Source organism: Callithrix jacchus, chromosome 9 (genome assembly GCF_049354715.1).
Source record: "Callithrix jacchus isolate 240 chromosome 9, calJac240_pri, whole genome shotgun sequence".
NCBI lineage: Eukaryota > Metazoa > Chordata > Mammalia > Primates > Cebidae > Callithrix > Callithrix jacchus.
The window spans coordinates 35,357,099-35,379,009 of NC_133510.1; the positions used below are offsets into that span (position 1 = coordinate 35,357,099).

General features: G+C 36.7%; 1 protein-coding gene across 18 annotated transcripts in view; it reads right to left on the reverse strand.

Annotated features, from left to right (window-relative positions):
* LRRK2 (leucine rich repeat kinase 2) overlaps window positions 1–21,911 on the reverse strand; it is a 152,957-nt gene that overhangs the window by 15,462 nt on the left and 115,584 nt on the right. For all 18 annotated transcript variants that reach the window (XM_078338018.1, XM_078338022.1, XM_035255810.3 and 15 more), the window contains 4 exons: window positions 17,968–18,128; window positions 11,474–11,644; window positions 9,877–9,977; window positions 630–824 (listed from right to left, as the gene is read on the reverse strand). In XM_078338018.1, the coding sequence (XP_078194144.1) occupies window positions 630–824; window positions 9,877–9,977; window positions 11,474–11,644; window positions 17,968–18,128 (628 nt within the window). The remainder of the gene's footprint in view (window positions 1–629; window positions 825–9,876; window positions 9,978–11,473; window positions 11,645–17,967; window positions 18,129–21,911) is intronic.

The following is a 21,911-nucleotide window of genomic DNA, read 5'->3' on the forward strand; positions in this document are numbered from 1 at the left end:
TTGCCAATACAATGTATTGATCCACTTGTGGGAGCCATGCCCAGATCTTCTTTATCCATCAGGTATGCCATCCCCTGGTTGCCCTGAGTGTTGGCTACTATAGATCACAGCTGTGCTCCTCACCACAGAATGCCCTCGGATGACAGGAGCCAGCTTGCCCAGAAATGCCTTGCAAGTTACATCACCCCCACCTCCCAGCAGATTGCAGTCAATGACTGACCAATATGTGAGAATAAAAGACTGGCCCCCTTGCCTGGCAGTGGGAAAATTCTGTGCTGCTGTTCACACCCAGAGCTCCTTGTGGCAGAGACTGAGGTTAGACCTCCTCAGAAACCACATTTCTGCTGAGCTTCTTCGTCTGCCCTTTCTGGTTTCCTTTACTTCCCTCTAAGAATCTCTTTCCTTAAATCTCTTGTGCAAGATAACCCATCTCAGGCTCTGTTTCTGGGGATCCTGAGATAAGACATATGCTATGATTCTAAAGCAAAACACACTTTGAATACTCTTGTTCTAACAGAAAGCTAAGTGAATAATACTCCTACACTGGCTCTTATTTAATTTCTTCCTAATTAATTTTCTAACTGGTATATGTTTTAAATTGTGAAAGATTTAAAAGCAGTCGGATTTACCTCAGAAGTGTATTCTTCAGTATTTAAATCTAGAAATGAGAGCTGTCCTCTGTTGGTGTGCCCACAGCCCAGCCAAATGCTCGCATTCCTGCTGTTGTGATGTGTAGCAACCATGCATTCAACAATAACATTTTTAGGTAATAAAATGTGTCTCATCAGACAGGTTAACTCAGCTGAATTCAAAATGTCAAAGACCTGAGAAATAACAACAGTACTTATCAAGTTAATTCATTTCCCTCAAAAAATCAAATATAGATCTCAACATTATAGCTCTATCAAGCAAAATCCAAAACTTTGAAACCGGAACCCACCTAGATCATCGAGAGTAGTACTCTAAACTACAAATCAAATTACATGAAACACGAAATACGTATTTTTAAACTGTATTTGATACTTTGTGTGTGTGTGTGTGTGTGTGTGTGTGTGTGTGTGTGTGTTTAACTTGAAAAGAAAATCTCGTGTCAAACAGGATTTGGGCAGAGTCAGAAGGTAGTCTTCCATCAATTTTTTATTGCAGAGTCACCGCAAGTGAGAGAAAAACCCTTGGGCCAACAATTTAGTTGTGTTTCTACTTGTTAAAAGGAACAGGAATTTCTGGTCGGGCTCGGTGGCTCAGGCCTATAATCCCAGAACTTTGGGAGGCCCAGGCTGGCTTATTACCAGGTCAGGAGATTACGATCATCCTGGCTAACACAGTGAAACCCTGTCTCTACCAAAAATATCAGCCGAGCACAGTGGCCCGCGCATCTAGTCCCAGCTACTCAGGAGGCTGAGGCAGAAGAATTGCTTGAACCTGGGAGGCGGAGGTTGCAGTGAGCCGAGATCCCACCACTGCACTCCAGCCTGAGTGACAAAGTGTGACTCCCTCTCAAAAAAAATAAATAAAATAAAATAAAAAGAAACAGGAATTTCAGTCTTTGATAACAACATTTAGAAGTCATCCCAAAATTCTGTTTTTATTCTTGTCCTTCAAACACTAATCATCTGGAGAGACAGTGTTGAAGCACTGTAAGAAAACAGAACCAGAACTCAGGAAACTGGGATTAGAGCTGTGACATGGCAACTTGCCTGTCACTCAGGAGACAACAAGAAAGCCCAATACTCTCTCAGTGCCTCATCTCACAAAGATAATGATTTTTCCTGTTGCCTAGTATATGTTATATTTTTAAAATAATATAAGCATATCTAAGCTTTTTAATACTGTCATGTATATATACTTATGTGTTCTGTAATATATAGGTGAAATATACTAAAAAATGAAAAAAGTAAAATAAGTTATGAATAAATGTTTACCATAGACATAAATATAAAAGTTCATGTGACTAAATTAAAAAACAGGCCAAGAAGAAAAGAAAATTATGTGATGTTTGATAAAGTCATTGTAGTTGTACTTGACTATTTTTGATCAGAAAATCTAAAGAGCTCACAACATAAAGATAACCTACATTTATTAAAATGTGTATCATTGTATAACATCACAAGGGTTCTTTTTCAGATAATGGTGGAAGAGGTTACTTGGGCTAATCGTCCAACTAAAAAGAATTTAAAATGGTAAATAATTTTTTTAAACAATGTAATAAAAACATTGAATAGCTCACACTATAAGAAATTATCATGCCAAAACCAGAGTGAGAGACAGAAACCAGAGAGGTCAGTTGACCCCTAAAGCCAGACCTGCCCTGAAGACATTTGCCTGCCAAGACAAAGTGAGACAAGATTAATATATAGTCTTGGATGATTTGTGGGGCCCATGAGAGAGACGTTAAAGTCTAGGGCCTTCCCAAGATAGACAGTCTTAGTAATGGGACTGTAACCATAAAGCTAAGACCCCAAAGGACTGCATATTCAGCATAAACAAGAAGCAGAAGTCAACTTGTCCACATTTACACCTTCATTGGTATATAAGGAAAGTTGCTTTGGGATTGTGCAAGGAAAGGGGGAGAAGGAGCCAAAGGCTGCTGAAAAATTGCTATTCACAAGCTTGAGGACAATAAAATCCATAGACCAGAGTTATATCAATGGGGCAGTTGAAAAAAAAAAAATCTCAAGCCAGGAATTGGATTTAAAGCAATTTGCAGCAAGAAAAATCAAGCAAAAGATATGCAATACCTATATGTATCATTACAAAACTTTATTGAAAGCCACTTGACCCCCTGGCTTTTGGAGTCAACTGACCTTTCTGGTTTCTTTCACTGTGATTTTGGCCTAATAATTACTCAAGAACAACTAAATAAACAGAGAGAATTTATACCATTCAAGAGTAGAAAGACTTGGTCAGGTTCAGTGGCTCATGCCTATAATCCCAGCACTTTGGGAGGCCTAGGTGGGAGGATGGATTGAGGCCAGTAGTTCAAGACCAGCCTGGGGAACATAGTGAGATTCTTTCTTTACAAAAAAGTTAAAGGAAAAGTTAAGCAGACTTGGTGGCACACAATTGGCTGAGGGAGGTGGAGGTGACAGGACTGCTTGAAACCAGGAGGCCAAAGCTGCATTGAGCTGTGATCCAGCCACTGCACTCTAGCCTGAGTGATACAATAAGAGCCTGTCTCAAAAAAAAAATACAAAGACTTAATACCATAAGGATATTCTCTGCAGATTGTCTACATATTCAGTGCAAGGCCAATCCAAAGGACTATGTGGTTTTTCAGAAGATTTGACAGCATGATTCTAAATTTTATATAAAAAAACTAAGCCTAAGATTAGTTAAGATATTCCTGGATGAGAGAAATAAGTGGGGAGAGGAGATCTTAATAAACATACAGAAATTAAGACAGAGTCATACGGGAAGAATAATAAACAAGTTGATTGGTAAAAGACAGTGTACATGTAGATATGCGCATGTATCTTTATTTAATACATTTGGCCCGCGTGGCTGTTTGCCGGCATGGCTCTTTTGGATGGCACGGCAATTCTCCATTAAAAATACATGGGTCCGGGCACTGTTTTAGCTGGCGATTGGAGCTTTGGGAAGGTAGAGTCACTCATTGATCTGATTAAAAAGGGGACTGAAACAGGGAGCCAGGCCAGGAGATTTCCAGGCAAAAAAGCGCCACGAATCTCAGTGCTGCTGTTTCAGCCAGTGCAGTGGGTCACCGCATGGGAAATCACACAGATCCCAGCGCCTTTTCAACAGGCGACTAGAACACCTGGGAGACAGTCAACCGTTCAACTAAAACAAGAAAAGGCTCTAAGGCAGGGAGCCAGGTGATCACCTAACCCCATAAAAAAACAGCAATAAGAAACACTCTGGATTGAGAGTTTCACAGCAAGCACAGCTGAACCAGAGACGGTCCAGCTCTGTCGGAGATGGGTGTCTGCCATTACCGAGGCAGTCCACCACTACGGGGGTAGTTTGTCATTGCTGAGGCAGCCCACCATTGCCAAGGCAGCCTGCCATTACAGAGAGAGTCTGCCATTATAGAGGTGGGCCACCATTGCTGAGGCAGTTCTAATTATATCTATATAAACAGGACTTCAGGGAAGTTCACATGGCAGCTGGGCAGAGCCCACAGCAGCTCAGCAAAGCCTCTGCAGGCAGACAGTGACTAGGCTGCCTCCTCGCTGGGCAGGGCAGTCCTGAAAAAAAGGCAGCAGCACAATGGAAACTCATAAATAAAGCTCTAACTCCCTGGGACAGAGCACCTGGAGAAAAAAAAAAAGTGGGGGAAGGTTTATGAGTTCTGCTGCAGCAGACTTAAATGTACCTGCCCAGCAACTCTGAATGAACAACAGAGCTCAAAGCTCAGCACTTTAGCTCCTATAAAGGGCAGACTGTCTCCTCAAGCAGCTCCCTGACCCCCATATATCTAAAGAGTCACCTCATAAAGGAGAGCTCAGATTGACATCTGGTGGGCATCCTTCTGGAACAAAGATAGCAGAAGAAGAAACTGGTAGCAACCCTTACTGTTCTTCAGCTGCTGCAGGTGATCCCCAGGCAAGTAGGGCCTGGAGTGAACCTCAGCAGTCCTACAGCAGAGGGGCCAGACAATTAGAAGGAAAACTAAGAAACAGAAAGAAATAACTTTGTCATGAACAAACTGGACTTCTACTCAGAGACCCAATTTGAAAGTCAACAACTACAAAGATGACAGGTGTATAAATCCACAAAGATGGGAAGAAACCAGTGCAAAAAAGAAGAAAACACCTGAAACTAGAATGCCTCTCCTCCTACAAGGGATCACAACTCCACCAGCAAGGGAAAAAGGCTGGATGGAGAATGAGTGTGATGAATTGACAGAATTGGGTGTCAGAAGCTGGGTAATAAGAAAGTTCTATGAGCTAAAAGAACATGTGAACATGTTCTAACCCAATGAAAAGAAACTAAGAACCTTGAAAAAAGATTTGATGAAATGCTTACAAGAATAAATAACTTAGCGAGGAATATAAGTGAATTGATGGAGCTGAAAAACACAACATGAGAACTTCATGAAGCTTACACAAGTTTCGACAGCAGAATTGACCAAGCAGAAGAAAGGATATCAGAGGTCGAAGATCAACTCAATGAAATAAAACGAAAAGGCAAGATTAGAAAAAAAAGGGTAAAAAGGAATGAACAAAGACTCCAAGAAATATGGTACTATGCGAAAAGACCTAATCTACATTTGATAGGTATACCTGAATGTGATGGAGAGAAAGAATCCAAGCTGGAAAATACTATTCAGGATATTATCCAGGAAGACTTCCCCAACCTAGCAAGGCAGGCCAATATTCAAGTCCAGGAAATACAGAGAACACCACAAAGATATTCCACGAGAAGAGCAACCACAAGGCACATAATCATCAGATTCACCAGGGTTGAAATGAAGGAGAAAATGCTAAGGGCAGCCAGAAAGAAAGGTCAGGTTACCCACAAAGGGAAGTCCATCAGACTCACAGCAGATCTCTCAGCAGAAACCCTACAAGCCAGAGGAGAGTGGGGGCCAATATTCAATATCCTTAAAGAAAAGAACATTCAACCCAGATTTTCATATCCAGCCAAACTAAGCTTCATAAGTGAAAGAAAAATAAAATCCTTTGTGAACAAGCAAATACTCAGAGATTTCATCACCACCAGGCCTGCTTTACAAGAGCTCCTGAAAGAGGCACTACACATAGAAAGGAACAACCAGTACCAGCCACTCCAAAAACATACCAAATAGTAAAAAGCATCAACACAATGAAGAAACTGCATCAATTAAGGGGCAAAACAGCCAGCTAACATCAAAATGGCAGTATCAAATTCACACATAACAATATTAACCCTAAATGTAAATGGGCCAAATGCACCAATCAAAAGAAACAGACTGGCAAATTGGATAAAAAGCCAAAACCCATCAGTGTGCTGTATCCAGGAAACCCATCTCACATGCAAGGATACACAAAGGCTCAAAATAAAGGGATGGAGGAAGATTTACCAAGCAAATGGAGAGCAAAAAAAAGCAGGGGTTGCAATTCTCATCTCTGATAAAATAGACTTTAAAGCAACAAAGATCAAAAGAGACAAAGAAGGCCATTACATAATGGTAAAAGGATCAACGCAACAAGAAGAGCTAAACATCCTAAATATATAAAACCCAATACAGGAGCACCCAGATACATACGGCAAGCTCTTAATGACTTACAAAGAGACTTAGACTCCTACACAATAATAGTGGAGACTTTAACTCCCCATTGTCAATATTAGACAGATCAACCAGACAGAAGATTAACAAGGATATCCAGGACTTGAACTCAGACCTGGACCAAGCAAACGTAATAGACATTTACAGAACTCTCCACCTCAAATGCACAGAATATACATTCTTCTCAGCACCACATCATACCTACTCTAAAACTGACCACATAATTGGAAGTAAATCACTCCTCAGCAAATGCAAAAGAATGGAAATCATAACAGTCTCTCAGACCACAGTGCAATCAAGTTAGAACTCAAAACTCAGAAATTAACTCAGAATCGCACAGCTTCATGAAAACTGAACAATGGGCTCTTGAATGTTGACTGGATAAACAATGACATACAAAGAGGAGCTGGTACCATTCCTGCTGAAACTATTCCAAACAATCCAAAAAGAGGGAATCCTTCCCAAATCGTTTTATGAGACCAACATCATCCTGATACCAAAACCCGTCAGAGACTCAGCAAGAAAAAAAATTCAGGTCAATATCCATGATGATCATAGATGTAAAAATCTTCAATAAAATACTGGCAAACCGATTGCAACAGCACATCGAAAAGCTTATCCACCATGATCAAGTAGGATTCTTCCAGGGATGCAAGGCTGCTTCAACATATGCAAGTCTATAAACACAATTCACCAAATAATCAGAACCAAAGACAAAAACCACATGATTATCTCAATTGATGCAGAGGCCTAGGGCGAAATTCAGCAGCCCTTTATGCTAAAAACCCTCAATAAACTCGGTATTGATGGAACGTATCTCAAAATAATAAAAGCTATTTATGACAAACCAACAGCCAATATCATACTGAATGGGCAAAAACTGGAAGCATTCCCTTTGAAATCTGGCACTAGACAAGGATGCCTTCTCTCAACACTCCTGTTCAATATAGTACTGGAAGTTCTAGCCAGAGAAATCAGGCAAGAAAAAGAAATAAAGGATATTCAAATAGGAAAGGAGGAAGTCAAATTGTCCTATTTGCAGACGACATGATTATATACCTAGAAGACCCCATCATCTCAGCCCAAAATCTGCTGAAACTGATAAGCAACTTCAGCAATCTAAGGATATAAAATCAATGTGACAAAATCACAAGCATTCCTATACACCAATAGCAGACTTAAAGAGAGCCAAATCAAGAATGAACTGCCATTCACAATTGCTACAAAGAGAATAAAATGCCTAGGAAAACCACTAACAAGGAACGTAAAGGACCTCTTCAAGAACTATAAACCACTGCTCAATGAAATGAGAGAGGACACAAACAGATAGAGAAACATTCCATGTTCGTGGTTAGGAAGAATCAATATCATGAAAATGGCCATACTGTCCAAAATAATTTACAGATTCAATGCTATCTCCATCAAGCTACCAATGACCTTCTTCACAGAACTGGAAAAAACCACCTTAAACTTCATATGGAACCAAACAGGGCCCACATAGCCAAGTCAATTCTAAGTAAAAAGAACAAAGCTGAATGCATCACACTACCAGACTTCAAACTATACTACAAGGCTACAGTAATCAAAACAGCATGGTACTGGTACCAAAACAGAGATATAGACCAATGGAACAGATCAGAGGCCTCAGAGGCAAGACAACACATCTACAAACATCTGATCTTTGACAAACCTGACAAAAACAAGCAATTGGGAAAGGATTCCCTGTTTAATAAATGGTGTTGGGAAAACTGGCTAGCCATGTTTAGAAAGCAGAAACTGGACCCCTTCTTGACACCTTACACTAAAGTTAACTCCAGATGGATTAAAGACTTAAACATAAGACCTAACACTATAAAAACCCGAGAAGAAAATCTAGGCAAAACCATTCAGGACACAGGCGTAGGCAAGGACTTCATGACCAAAACACCAAAAGCATTGGCAACAAAAGCCAAAATAGACAATTGGGACCTAATCAAACTCCACAGCTTCTGTACAGCAAAAGAAACAGTGATTAGAGTGAATCAGCAACCAACAGAATGGGAAAAATTTTTTGCAGTCTACCCATCTGACAAAGGACAGATACCCAGAATCTAGAAAGAACTAAAACAGATTTACAAGAAAAAAACAAACAAGCCCATTCAAAAGTGGGCGAAGGATATGAACAGACACTTTACAAAAGAAGACAAACATAAAGCCAACAAACATATGAAAAAATGCTCATCATCACTGGTCATTAGAGAAATGCAAATCAAATCTACATTGAGATACCATCTCATGCCAGTTAGAATAATGATCATTAAAAAATCTGGAGACAACAGATGCTGGAGAGGATGTGGAGAAATAGAAACACTTTTACACTGTTGGTGGGAGTGGAAATTAGTTCAAACATTGTGGAAGACAGTGTGGCAATTCCTCAAGGACCTAGAATTAGAAATTCCATTTGACCCAGCAATCTCATCACTGGGTATATATCCAAAGGATTATACATCATTCTACTATAAGGACATACACGCACGAATGTTCATTGCTGCACTGTTTACAATAGCAAAGACCTGGAACCAACCCAAATGCCCATCGATGATAGACTGGACAAGGAAAATGTGGCACATATATACCATGGAATATTATGCAGCCATCAAAAACAATGAGTTTGTGTCCTTTTTAGGGACATGGATGAACCTGGAAACCATCATTCTCAGCAAACTGACACAAGAACAGAAAATCAAACACTGCATGTTCTCACTCATAGGCGGGTGTTGAACAATGAGAACACATGGACACAGGGAGGGGAGCATCACACACTGGGGTCTGTGGGAGGAAATGGGAGGGACAGTGCGGGGTGGGGAGTTGGGGAGAGATAGCATGGGGAGAAATGCCAGATATAGGTGATGAGGAGGAAGGTAGCAAATCGCACTGCCACGTGTGTACCTATGCAACTATCTTGCAGGTTCTTCACATGTATCCCAAAACCTAAAATGCAATAAAAAATAAATAAAATAAAATAAAATAAAAAACAAACAAACAAATAGGACAGAGATACCATTTCTATCTTGAATAGAGATAAAAATGTCAATTCCAATGGATGAAAAGTTTGTCAAAAGAAAACTTTTAAAATGTTTAAAGAAATCATGGGTAAATATTTTTGTGTCTCTAAAAGAAAGATGGACCCTTTAAAACAGCATCAAAAAGTAATAACTTGAAAAAGGATTATTAAATTTATATATATAGAAATTAAGAAATTCTGTTCATTAACAGACCCCCTACAGGAAATTTAAAAAGCCATCAGCTTGAAAAAGTAATTTGCAACATGTAAAACCAACAAAGGATTGGTATATTCTATATAAATTTTTTTCTCATTTGATTTGTAGGCAAAATATGCAATAGAAAAATGGGCAAAATATTGAGCAGGCATCTCGAAGAGGAGACACACATGATGTAATGAGAGAGAAGCATACAGGTTTGGGCAATGTCCATTTTTGGGCCTGGGATGGTGGGAATTAGAAGATTTGCCATATAACTATTTTTAATTTTGTCTGTGTGTGTTTATTTATGTGTTTAAGTATATATATTTGTAGATTATATATATATATATATATATGTATATGCACATGTTCTGTACAAAATTAAGACATTTTACATAAGAATACCTGTGCAGAAGTAGGCCTTTCTTGAGGATTTTCTTTCAAACACTTTTTAATTAATTTCTCAACCATAGGCCATGGGACACAACCATATTCTTTAACTGGATCTAAAACATTCAAAAAAAAATCATGCTAGCATACTAAATAAATAGGAACAGTTATATTTCCTCTCAATATTTATAAAAGATCCAGACATTGCAGAGAAAAATATTAATCTCCATAATCCTATATTTATGTCAATTTAGTTATCACAAAATTAAAGCTAATTTTGTTGACTTGATCTCTCCTAAGAGATAACAAAAAAGGTGTCTTGGTTTTTGTTTTTTTTTTTAATAGAACAAAAAGAGACCCAAATACCAATTTAATAAAATAATAGATTTTCTTTCCATACCTGCATTTCAAATAGACTTTGAAACACTTTTGCTTATGTAATGATTAGACTCCTACTTTTCACTTTAGTGCTCAAGGTAGGCAAGCATTTAATCTTTATGTCCTCACAGATGGTTTGTGCTCATTTGCTTTTTATAAGAAGCAGGTCATTCTACTGATAGATGCAGAATAGAGACCCCAATTTTTTTTTAATGGAGTCTCACTCTGTTGCTCAGGCTGGAGTGCAGTGGCACAATCTCAGCTCACTGCAACCTCCGCCTTCCAGGTTCAGCTATTCTTGTGCCTCAGCCTCCCTGGTAGCGTGCCACCACATCTGGCTAATTTTTGTATTTTTAGTAGAGATGGGGTTTCACTATGTTGGCCAGGCTGGTCTCCTGCTCCTGTCCTCAAGTGATCCACCTGCCTGGGTCTCCCAAAGTGCTGGGATTACAGGCGTGAGACACTGTGCCTGGCAGGTACCTGAATATTTTCACTAGAAAACTAATGAATGAAATGAGGCAGATATCCTAGGTTATATCTAAGGTTCATCCAATTTATAGTAAGTTTTCTTTTGCTAGGATCTTTAAATTCACACACAAGAAAGATAAAGCTCTATGTCCTGTACATGGCACATCGTGTACACTCAAAAATATTTCTTAAATGAAAGAGAAAGCAGAAAATATGAGAAACAGCTAAATAAATTTAAAAGGGTATTTTGTAGTGAGAACTACGTAATGGTTAAGGAATGAATTACAAGGTCCTCTAATTTCTTGAAAGCATGAGACAACCATTCCCAATGAGCTTTGATAACATTAAATACACATTTATTAATTCTTACTGAAAATTCTTATTATAGATCATTCAATCTTTCATTCCTGCATGTAAATTATTTCATGTCAGGAAAATGAAAACTTTCCAGGCTAATGAACACATGGTAATTATTTATGAAAATTAAAAATCACCAAATGTGGAGTTCTAACAGCAAATTCCTTTTCTGAGTATGTTTCTAAATATAATACTAAACACACCAATATTAATCTGGGATTTTTTAAAAAGCCTAAAACCACTACCTTTTTCAGGTGATTTTTATTAATATGTCACAGGATTTAAGAATATTTATGCATTAAACAAAAAAAGATCAGCAGTTTAAGGAATTAAGCATAGAATTACAATTAAAAATTAAGCTGCTGGTACTATGAAAAAAAATCTTCATTGTAGCGAAAACAGAACTTACCAGGTAATTTTCCTTGTATTGCTAATTCATCAAACTCATTTGGAAACTTCAAACCCTCTACTATTCTTCCTCCAGTTGTCAAAATGTCATAGAGTAGCAAACCAAATGAATAAACATCAGCCTGTTGGTTATAAATGACGTTTCCTCTGGCAACTTCAGGTGCACGAAACCCTGAAAGTAAGCAGATAAAATAATAAATATGCCCAACATCAAGGCTCATACATCCAAGGAGGAATATACTTAGGCTATGTGCCAAAGAAGAGTCAGGAAGAGACGTTCTAAACCAGGCTGTGTTATTTTTGTAACCAGATACCTTGGATCAAGTCAATTAATGGTCCTGCCTCAGAACATCTCATCCCCCAAGGTTGACCTCAAAGGACAATAAAATCCTTCAATGTTTATTATAAATATCTTCAATCTTTAATAAGATTACCTTGAAGGGTAACAGTGATAAATATTCAATTGTAAGTTATTAAGTAGTATTTCATAATTAAGAAATAAAGCTTACTAGGAAAACCTATATAATTTTTCTCATTCCTAATATTAACTATTTCCAGGACAGTGTTTTAAAAGCAGGAGAGATAAGCAGAAAAGAGATTTCTAAACTTTACTCCAACCCACTTTAACCTGACCAAAATTCTAACACTCTCATTATTTCCTGAACTTGTCACCCTGCTCTTTCTACCCAGTTAAAAATAAATAAATAAAAACTAAAACTAAAACAAATAATAGCCTTCTTTCTTGGATTCATGTCTGAAATTCTTTTAAAAGGAAATACATCTTTTATTCCAAAAGAGAGATAAATTACTTTTAAGTTCTTCAGAAAAATAGTGATTTCAATATTTGTGATAATAAAACTATAAACAATCTAAAGAAATCCAATCACAAAGGGAAATAATTAAATAATGTATGCCATGCAGTAACTGCAAGATCACTTTTTAAGCTGATATGCTATGGCTTAAATGAAAAGAAAATGTAGGAGATAATCCTGGACAGAAAGTAATCAGTATGTGGAAAAAATCAACTGAAATTTGTTTTAGCTGTGATAATGGTATCATGATTATTTAAGAAAACACCATTATTCCAAAGAAATACTATGTTCAGAGATTGTGTGACATGATGTTTACAACTTAATTTCAAGGATTCCTTCATATGCAAAGATAGTAAGAAATAACAAGTAAGGCAAAAAGTAAATAATCAATGAATTTATGTGTAGGGTATATGGGTTTATGTTTTACTACTCTTTCTTTTTTTTTTCTTTTTTTTTTTCTTTTTTTTTTTTTGAGATGGAGATCTTGCTTTGTCGCCCAGGATGGAGTGCAATTGTGTGATCTTGGCTCAATGCAACCTCCCCCTCCCAGGTTCAAGTGATTCTCCGGCCTCAGTCTCCAGAATAGCTGGAATTACAGGCATCCACCACCACACCCAGCTAATTTTTCTGTTTTTCATAGAGACCTGGTTTCACCATATTGATCAGGCTGGTCTTGAACTCCTGACCTCAAGTGATCCATCCCCCTGGCCTCCCAAAGTGCTGGAATTATAGACATGAGCCACCACATCCGGCCTGTACTGCTCTTTCAACTCTTCTGTAGGCTTAAACCTTTTCAAAACAAAAAGTTGATGGGAATGTACATAATTAAAGTCCAGGAAGAAACACATCCCAATATAATTATTATTTCATTTGCTAAAATGATCTGTACATTTTACCTTCCTTTTTATTTCCACCTTTTTTACAATGAAATTATATGATTGTTAGGGTAATTTAAATATGCGGCCAGAAAAATCTAAGAATTCACAACCTTCAAGGAATAAATGATTGAATGTGGAAACAGTTCTATTTGACAGAGAGACTACCAGCAAAAGATGGAGCTCAGTAGTCCTCACCATGCTGGAAAAGCATGAAAAGTTGGAAAGATAAGAGACATCGAATTTGAGCATGATAACCTTTACTACACTAACAGATAACATTCCCTCACATATATGCATGTGAATATATTGAACATATGGCAACATATTAATATAATTGCATATAATTAACATGTAAATTAACATAATTTGCATACTGTATTAAGTTACAGATACAGTATTTCAGACCTAAATATATTATACATTTCCTTAGAACATGGGCATTTTCTTATATAATCATAATATCATTCTCACGATCTAAGTTAAAGAATTGTATAATTAAGATAGTTCTAAAACATACCCCAATAAAGTGTATCTGTGACATAATGTAAACAAATCACAATAGCTCCTAATTCATATCTCTCTACTATTTTACAGGTATCTTATTGAGCATTTTATTTGATGTGCACACGAATCACCTGTGGTAGACAAATAAGGACTTTTACTTTACAAATGACATAAACCTTTCAGAAATGTATTTTCCTAAGGCGACACAGATGATGAATAGCAAAGTCAAGAGTACTTAAAAATAATTAGCTACCCACACATTCACTAGTTCATTAACAACCTTTATGCTTGCCTTCTTAGAATGTGAAAGAAATTTGGGAGGCTTATTTAAATTTTAACCAGTTATTTATTATTCATTGAGCACATTTATTAGGTATCTATTATATCAAGGTACTATTCAAAAACTATTAAAATGTTCAGCATATTTTTTTCTTGATAAATATACTGTTAGAATTTGGAATCACGGGCTTTTAAAGCAGGAAAAGACTCTAGGGGTCATTTGTCTACTTCTAAATTCTCATCCAGTGCACACATCCTTTTACAATAGTTTTTACCACTCTAGGCAACAATCTGAAGATCGTAGAGCTGTGCAGAAGGCTGGAATTTTTTTTTCAGAATGAGTCAGAGAACTCTGAGAAAGATAATTGTGAAGATATGGAAAGGAATATTTACTTCAATATGAAAATGCTTTTAACCTTCTAATCTTCCCCCTTTCAAAGTAAGCATCTTCTTGGCATGATCTCTTATCGTGGAAACATAATATTACTTATATATTCGGAAAGTACCTCAATTATAATATGATACTCTTCTAAAAGCTTCTTTAAATTCATCCCATGAATTTCTAGTGTTCTTGATTGCACTAACAATTTCTTGATTAACATCAAGCCACTATTAAGTAGTAGAGCTAGTTTGGTGCCCGGTAAATGTTCAACATATTGTTGCCAAATGAATGAATAAATGAATAAAAAATAAGTGTAATTTCCCCTTGGAGAATTATCACAATAATTACAATGTTAAAATACTTGAGAGAATATGATTTATTGTCTAAAAACTATTTTTAGAAATAATTTTTCAGAGAAGTTTGCATTTTAACAAATGCAACAAGTAAATAAAGATCCATAGATGAAGACGAAGAGAAATTTATGAATTAAGTCTGAGTATATATCATATTGTGTATTGAAACACATATTTAGTTTTTTACTTTCAGAGAAGCATGAGTAGAGTACGTTCCATAATCTCCATCAGATGTTCATGTATGTCCAGTGAGAAACATTTTATTTAACCAAAGACTATAGTATTTATATGGGTGTGTTAACCACTATTTTATCAGTTAAATGTTAAAGTCATCAGTCAGCATTCATCTCAGTTAACAGTGCAACTGCCACAGGACCCAGAATTAACTGCCACTCCCAACAAAATAAAATATAAATATATACATTTGACTGAGTTAATGTTGAAACTCTCCAAATTATTTAAAGGTGAAAATATCCATACTGTAATGATTTTCAAAATGTGGACAGACATGGCACCATGGTCCTTGTCAATAACTGCATTGTTTCTGTCTCTGCATCTCCAGCTATCACAGTGCTGGACCAGAGGCTCTGATCTCAGGTTACTTGGGTTTGTATTTTGTTCTACAGTTTTTGTCCTATAGGACCTTATAAATGTTTCTGACATTCTCTAAACTTTAGTCTCTGTACTTCTAGCCTAGAAATAGTAATAGCACATATGTCAGAAAGTCCTAAAAACTGAGATGCTCAATCCATGGACAGAGCTATGTGCAAGTCCAGCAGATCGCTTATGCTCTGGAAGGCTCTGCTCCTATTACCATCCTCTGTAAGACAACTGTAATAAACTCACACTCATAACACACACACTGCAGTAAGAGGTAGTATATAAATGCACTCAAAAAGCTTACCAAATCCATGGTCTTTTGCTTCTCTCTAAGTTTCCATGTTAAAAGATATAACATTAATAGGAAGATTCATTAAATGGAAAAAGACAAGAAGACAACTGAAATTGTATGGGAGGGAAGTATTTTCTTCCCCAACAGAAATGCTTTGGGGAAGACAAAGTTTGGCGGTGGTAGTAGCAGTAGTAATAATAGTAGGAGTGAGAGTTATTGTTATTTAAAATCGGTGGCAGAGTTTAGGGCTGAGATAATCAGAAGTACTCCAACAATTAAACAGAGTAATGATAAAGAGAAAATCTAGGTTACAGAAAACAAAAAAGCTTACAAAGTATTAAGCAGCCTGTGGGAAGAGTGGGCAGAAGAGAAAAGATTAGGCTATAGGTTTTTGTCATGATCTGTCTCCATATTTATGTTACCACTATTCAATACTGGAGATTAAAAGAGAGCAGGAAAAATTATGTGGCTTAATATGAAGAATCAGATGGATATTACATTTTAGACAGGTTTTGAGCAAAACCAGCAAATCAGATACTAAAAATGAAAGGCCATGATTCTGAACCAAGGTGAACGGAGCTGGCTGCCAGCTGGCCCAGACCACAAAGAGGATAAGCAGAGCTCAAGTACAAGAGCACAGCCCACAGAGACCTGGGAGACCCACTGTTAATTAAGTAGACAAGGCTTCAACAACAGATTTTCACCCAATGAACAGAAAGACTGGGTTGGAGGATACAGGAGGAAGAAACTCCAAGTCCCAGTTGAGTAGCCCAGTCCACCTTCATGTCCCATGACAAAAATCAGCAGATCTTCCAAGAGAAAATCACTGTCCTGTCCCCACTTTTTCCATATTGGACTATATGAAGCCTGTGGAATTTCATTTTTAAGATTGTTTTTCCCAACCTCTCGTTGACAATATTTGCTATTCATGGATCTGTTTTGTTTTGACCTTTTTTAATAATGAAGATTAAATAAGCCTCTTCAAGTTAGAGTTGCATATGGTTTAGCAGAGACTATAGGATTTAAAGCCAAGTATCTCTGGATCTGGTTCTCATTTAGACTGAATTCTTACCTTGGCCAATTACTGCGTGACATTCTGCAAGTTATATAATCTCAATGAGCCTCAGTTTTCTCATTTGGCAAATGAAAAAATAATAGCTAACTTCCAGCATTGACATGAGGATAAGAGCTCGTGTCTCTGATATACCCGGCACTGAGCCTGACGCACAGCAGGTACTTATAAATGATAATTAGTTTTATTATTATTGAACAACGCAGACATACTCTCAGCCAGAACATATACTTTGAAGTGTTTATGAGAGCATACAGTCTACTCCCAAAATGCAGCTATGTAAAACAATAGAGTATATATGCATTTGGAGCAAAAATAAAAGCAGGCATTGGAATCTGGGGCCATTTGCTTATTTAATACAAAAGTTGGGTGGGCAGGAAACAAACTAGAACCTTTTCCCTAGTGAGATATCCTCTAGCATATTTTCTCTGTGTCAGGCATGGTGTTTGAATTGAGCTGCCATCATCAAGATGCTGTACAGCTACCTATAATTTTTACTTACAAATAACTATACAAAGTTTCCCTAAAGATGGAGCGTTCCTACCACTTCAAACAAATGCTAGCTTCTAAATGTTCTATTTCCTGCTCAAACTGATGTCTGAGACAAGATGTCTGTGCAGATCACTGGCTCCATAACTGTTTCTTAGGAATCTGAGCTTGATATTCTGATGAATTTGAGTAGAAGGAATGGAGTGGGAACTGAGAAAGAGAGGAAAGATTCCATGGGGTGGCCAGTGATGTGTACAGAATCCCTCAGTAGGGTCAGGGCCGACCGGTTGTACTCAAATATATACATTTATTTCTGCAGCAAATTGTATGCATATTCACACTGAGCATGAAAAATAAAGATTGTAATAAGCCTCCAGTCAGTTTGCTTAGGTTTTGCCACCAAATTAGTTACTTGAAAAAAAACCTGGGGATTTCAGAGTTCTTTCGGTTTCAGAGTTGTGAAAAAGAATTTGTGGACCTGAATTTGACTCACCTTACAAGTGTCAATAGTACCTAGGTTAAAGTTTTTGCTGTTACTTTTTACGACCTCTGAAGTATCTAAAGATTCTAAAAATCTAACTTTTTAAAAATATAACTTGATATCAAACATTCTCTTCTTTTTACTCAGTTTTTGCCCTGAGAAATTTGATCGTTTCTTTTTTCCTACAAAATATGATGGCAAAATCACAATGTGAAACTTGCAGTTTTTCACACAATAAACCTCTGTCACAATGTGACAGACTATGGTTTTCTTCTGACTCTTCTGAACTCACATCTGAGGTCACTGGTTATCCATCCTGAAGACAGAATTATGAGACAAACCTGATTACCTACCTGGTGTGCCCTCTGACGTTTTTATCCCCATTCTACAGCAGTACTGAGCAATGCCGTAGTCAGCAATCTTTGCAATGATGGCAGCATTGGGATACAGGGTGAAAAGCAGCACATTGTGGGGCTTCAAGTCTCGGTATATGATCATGGCTGAGTGGAGGTATCTGCCAGAAATTGCACAGGAAATTTTATTAAAATGTGATTACATGATAATAATTTTTGTCCTAATTTCCTTAAATATACATATCCATTATGCCAAGCATCAAAAATTCTGTGCTCACTTTGACCCTTAAAGTTAAGAGATATTGTAGAAGAAAACTGAAACATATAAGTTTAATATTACAAAGTATGCTTTAAAAAAGCGGTCAAATCTGGTGAGTGATTTCAATGTTTTTTTTTTTCTTTTTTTAGATTTTTGAGACAAGTCTATCTCAGGCAAAGCCCCAATTTTGGGACACTTTAGTTTTGTATATGTCAATGATTACTTAAAGGCAATTATGAATCCCCTCAATGACCATATGAATATTTTAACTATTTTAAAATCTAAATATGTTAAATAAGAACTGATAGGATTTTGTTGTACTTGCCATTTATTTAATACCTTTTTTTTTCTTAAAACCATATAGAGGTTTCTCTCAAGTTTAAAATTTTTCTCTATTCCATTTATTATTGATATTTATTTTTCTGACTAAAATGTTTCCCAATGTTTGGAAAATATTTTCTACTTTTTGGATGAAAGCATAAGACTTTTGCTTGCTATTAGCCTTTTCTGTTTGAGTATATAATTTACCATAAACTAATCCTGTTAGCTATTAAAGTTAAAAAAGAATATTAAGGTTAAGATTTAGAATGAATGAAACATTGTATTGGAAAAGAGGACAGGTACTATTAAAGTCCATTCTTTTGGAGACTAACCAATGCAATCATGAGCAACTAGAGTTTGATATTTCAGGCAAATAACAAAATTTAGTTAATATAAAAAAAAAGAACAACTTAAAGTTTTCGTCTCAACCAGGTCCTATCCATTCTGGAAACACGGTCAGAGACCTTACTGTGTCTCCACTACTAATGTTATTATCACATTAGATGTCTATAAAATTCTGATTTCCAACTCTGTCTTCTCTGCCCCATGATGTCAAATTGACCATAGCATTTCATGTGATGTCACAGGTATGTTATAACCTATGTTGAAAATAATTTTTCACAAGACTTAATGGAGTTAAATTTAAATCCTTTGCTTATTCATGACTGTCGGTTTTGGCTCACGTTATATAAATTAATAGTTACTCCACTACCTAGTACCAATCACTTCTGGAAGGATTAGAAGCAAAGTGGCAATGATACCCTGAACTTTCAATTGTATGATGGCCTGGAGAGCACATATTTAATTGCATCAACTAATACAGCAGAAGATTCTCTCTTTTCCAGGATGTAGTTGGGACATTTGACATTAGGCTCATTCATTTCAGTATACTTATTTGGGGCTGAAAAAGTAAGATAAATACAGTAATGAAGTTGACCTTCACAGTAAGTAATGGGCTTGGAAGAAAAATTTACTAAGGGCTTACTGAAAGGCCATTAGGTACTCTTATCCTGATGAAGAGAAAAGCCGAGAGATTAAGAATAAAAAGCTAAAGCCAAGTCATACATCATTAAATAGCATCCAAATCCTTCATGAGGCATGCGCCTTTTAGTATATTTATAGAACACAGACTCTTTCAGAATACTTCCCAAAGGCTAAAAAGAAATAGTTAAGCTTAATTTGAAATAATGTCAGTGGGAAAGAGATAATATCTTGGTTAGTTAAAATGTTCAATTATAGAATTTAATCTTAAGAAGTGCAGTTTTTATAGCTTTTAATAGAATAGCAAAATAGCTTTTGAAATAATAAGATATTTTCTTTCTGACAATAATTTAGCCATAATTTTTGCATTGTGAAACCATGACTATTGTCAAATATTTTATTAAAATCGACTGGTTTATATTCAGTTAAATAGTCATTCTTTAATTGTGATTATTGTAAGAGTTGCTAAGAAACTTCTTTCTTCATAGCTTAAAGTAAACTTTATCTCATTCTGAATGGAATTATTCCAAAAATAGAATGCATTCGTTCATTTAACCAATATATACTAGGTATCTATGAGGGCCGGTCATTTGGTACACAAAGCCATCTTCGTATCTCTGTTCTCTTGAGGGCATCACAATCCAGAAGGATTGTGCTCAAACAGTCCGGTAACAGGTGTCCGAACAAGGTTCCAGAAATGTGTAAGTACCACATTCTAGTGCAGCACAGAGGGAGAAACACACTAAGGTCAAGACAGCAAAGTTGACTCTCCCACTAGACTGTAAGCTTTCAACCTCAAGAACAATGTAACATCTAGCTTTCCCACTTCAGCACCTAAGACAACGTCTTGCACAAAGCATGTGTATAAAACACAAGTTGGAGAAGCTAACACTACATGACACAGTTGACCTTCACAGTAGAGATGGAATATGAGGAAATTCCGAAGGAAAATGAGCTCTCTAGGCAGACACCTTTCTGGAAAGAGAGGAATAGCAAATGCAATGATAGAGAGACATTAACATAACTGAAAATTCAAACCTGTCATCATGGTTAGAATGCAGTGTGGACAGTGGGGTAGCAGGGGCTGCAAAGGGAGGCAAGAGGCATACAGAAAGAGTTTTGAAGTTCAGATGCACTTTGCAGATAATTGAGAATGGCCACACAATTGAAAGATACTTCGAGTTTTATTTTAGAAAAGAAATTCTGATAATTCTCTGGACATACTGAACCAAGGAACCAATCATGGCATAAAAATAAATGAATTGACTAAAAAGATAATGTAAAATAGAGTCAAGGACCTGGTGGACAAATGCATACATGCTTTGGGGGGAAGGTGTTTGCCATGGATAGGACTACAAGTATCCTGGCCTGGCAAGTGTGGGATATAAGAGAAAGAACAGGTTCATGGTGGGAGGACATAGCAAGGCAGGACATTCCATTTTGGAGATATCAAAACACAGGAACGAACATACAGAAAATGCAGGCGACTATATATCTTCATAGATTTTATAGAATTATGATAAAAAGATCAGAGGAAGTGGATAGAATTGGAGAGGTAAGCTAACAGTGGAAAGCAAGACAGAGGAAAAGAGAGTATGTCACATGAAGAAAGTTCTTTTACGTCACTCTAAACAGCTCCAGTGTTTAAGGGACATCTAAGGAGCACAATTTTATTTACTCTTTTTGCATCTGTATCTATAGTAGTCTGTGCTGAAACATATTGGGGGAAATAAACCTTAATGCTGAGCTTTTAAAAATATACTTAGTGCTGGTACAAGATTGATAGCTACTGAAATCGACCAGCCTCTTGTAGTGCAAGATCCACAAAGCTCTTCTGAAATTATACTAAGAACAAATTAGGCAAATTATTTTAAAATATGCTGACATTTCATTTACTTCATCAGAAACTGCTGGATTTGTTATTTAAAGTAAGGTTTCAGAGAACTAGAATAAGTCATTTTAGAGATAAGGTTTTTCAAAGAGTGTTAAGTAAAAAAAAAACCCAGCAATTCTTCACTTTATAAATAAACACTTTGGGGACGTATGGAAGAATTAGAGAAAAATTAGAACCTAGAGTTAGTTAAATGAAGGAAAGAGAGCTTGGAGATCCAGGAGACTAAGCTGCACTTTACGTAGATTAATTTAACGCAAGGTTCCCCCTGGTGTTCAAAAGCAGAAACATCAATTCAAATCCAAATCCCTGCACCCTGTTTCATTTCATAATCGGTACAGTTTTCAGTCATTCCTGGACCCTTACAGGAAGGGAAATCTCATTTAAAGCATGCAATTGTATTCTTTATAAGCTATTAAAGGTTACATCCTCCTGGTTTTGTTTGTTTGTGAGGGGGGTTGATTTGTTTTTCTGGCTGCCCATTCCATTGAC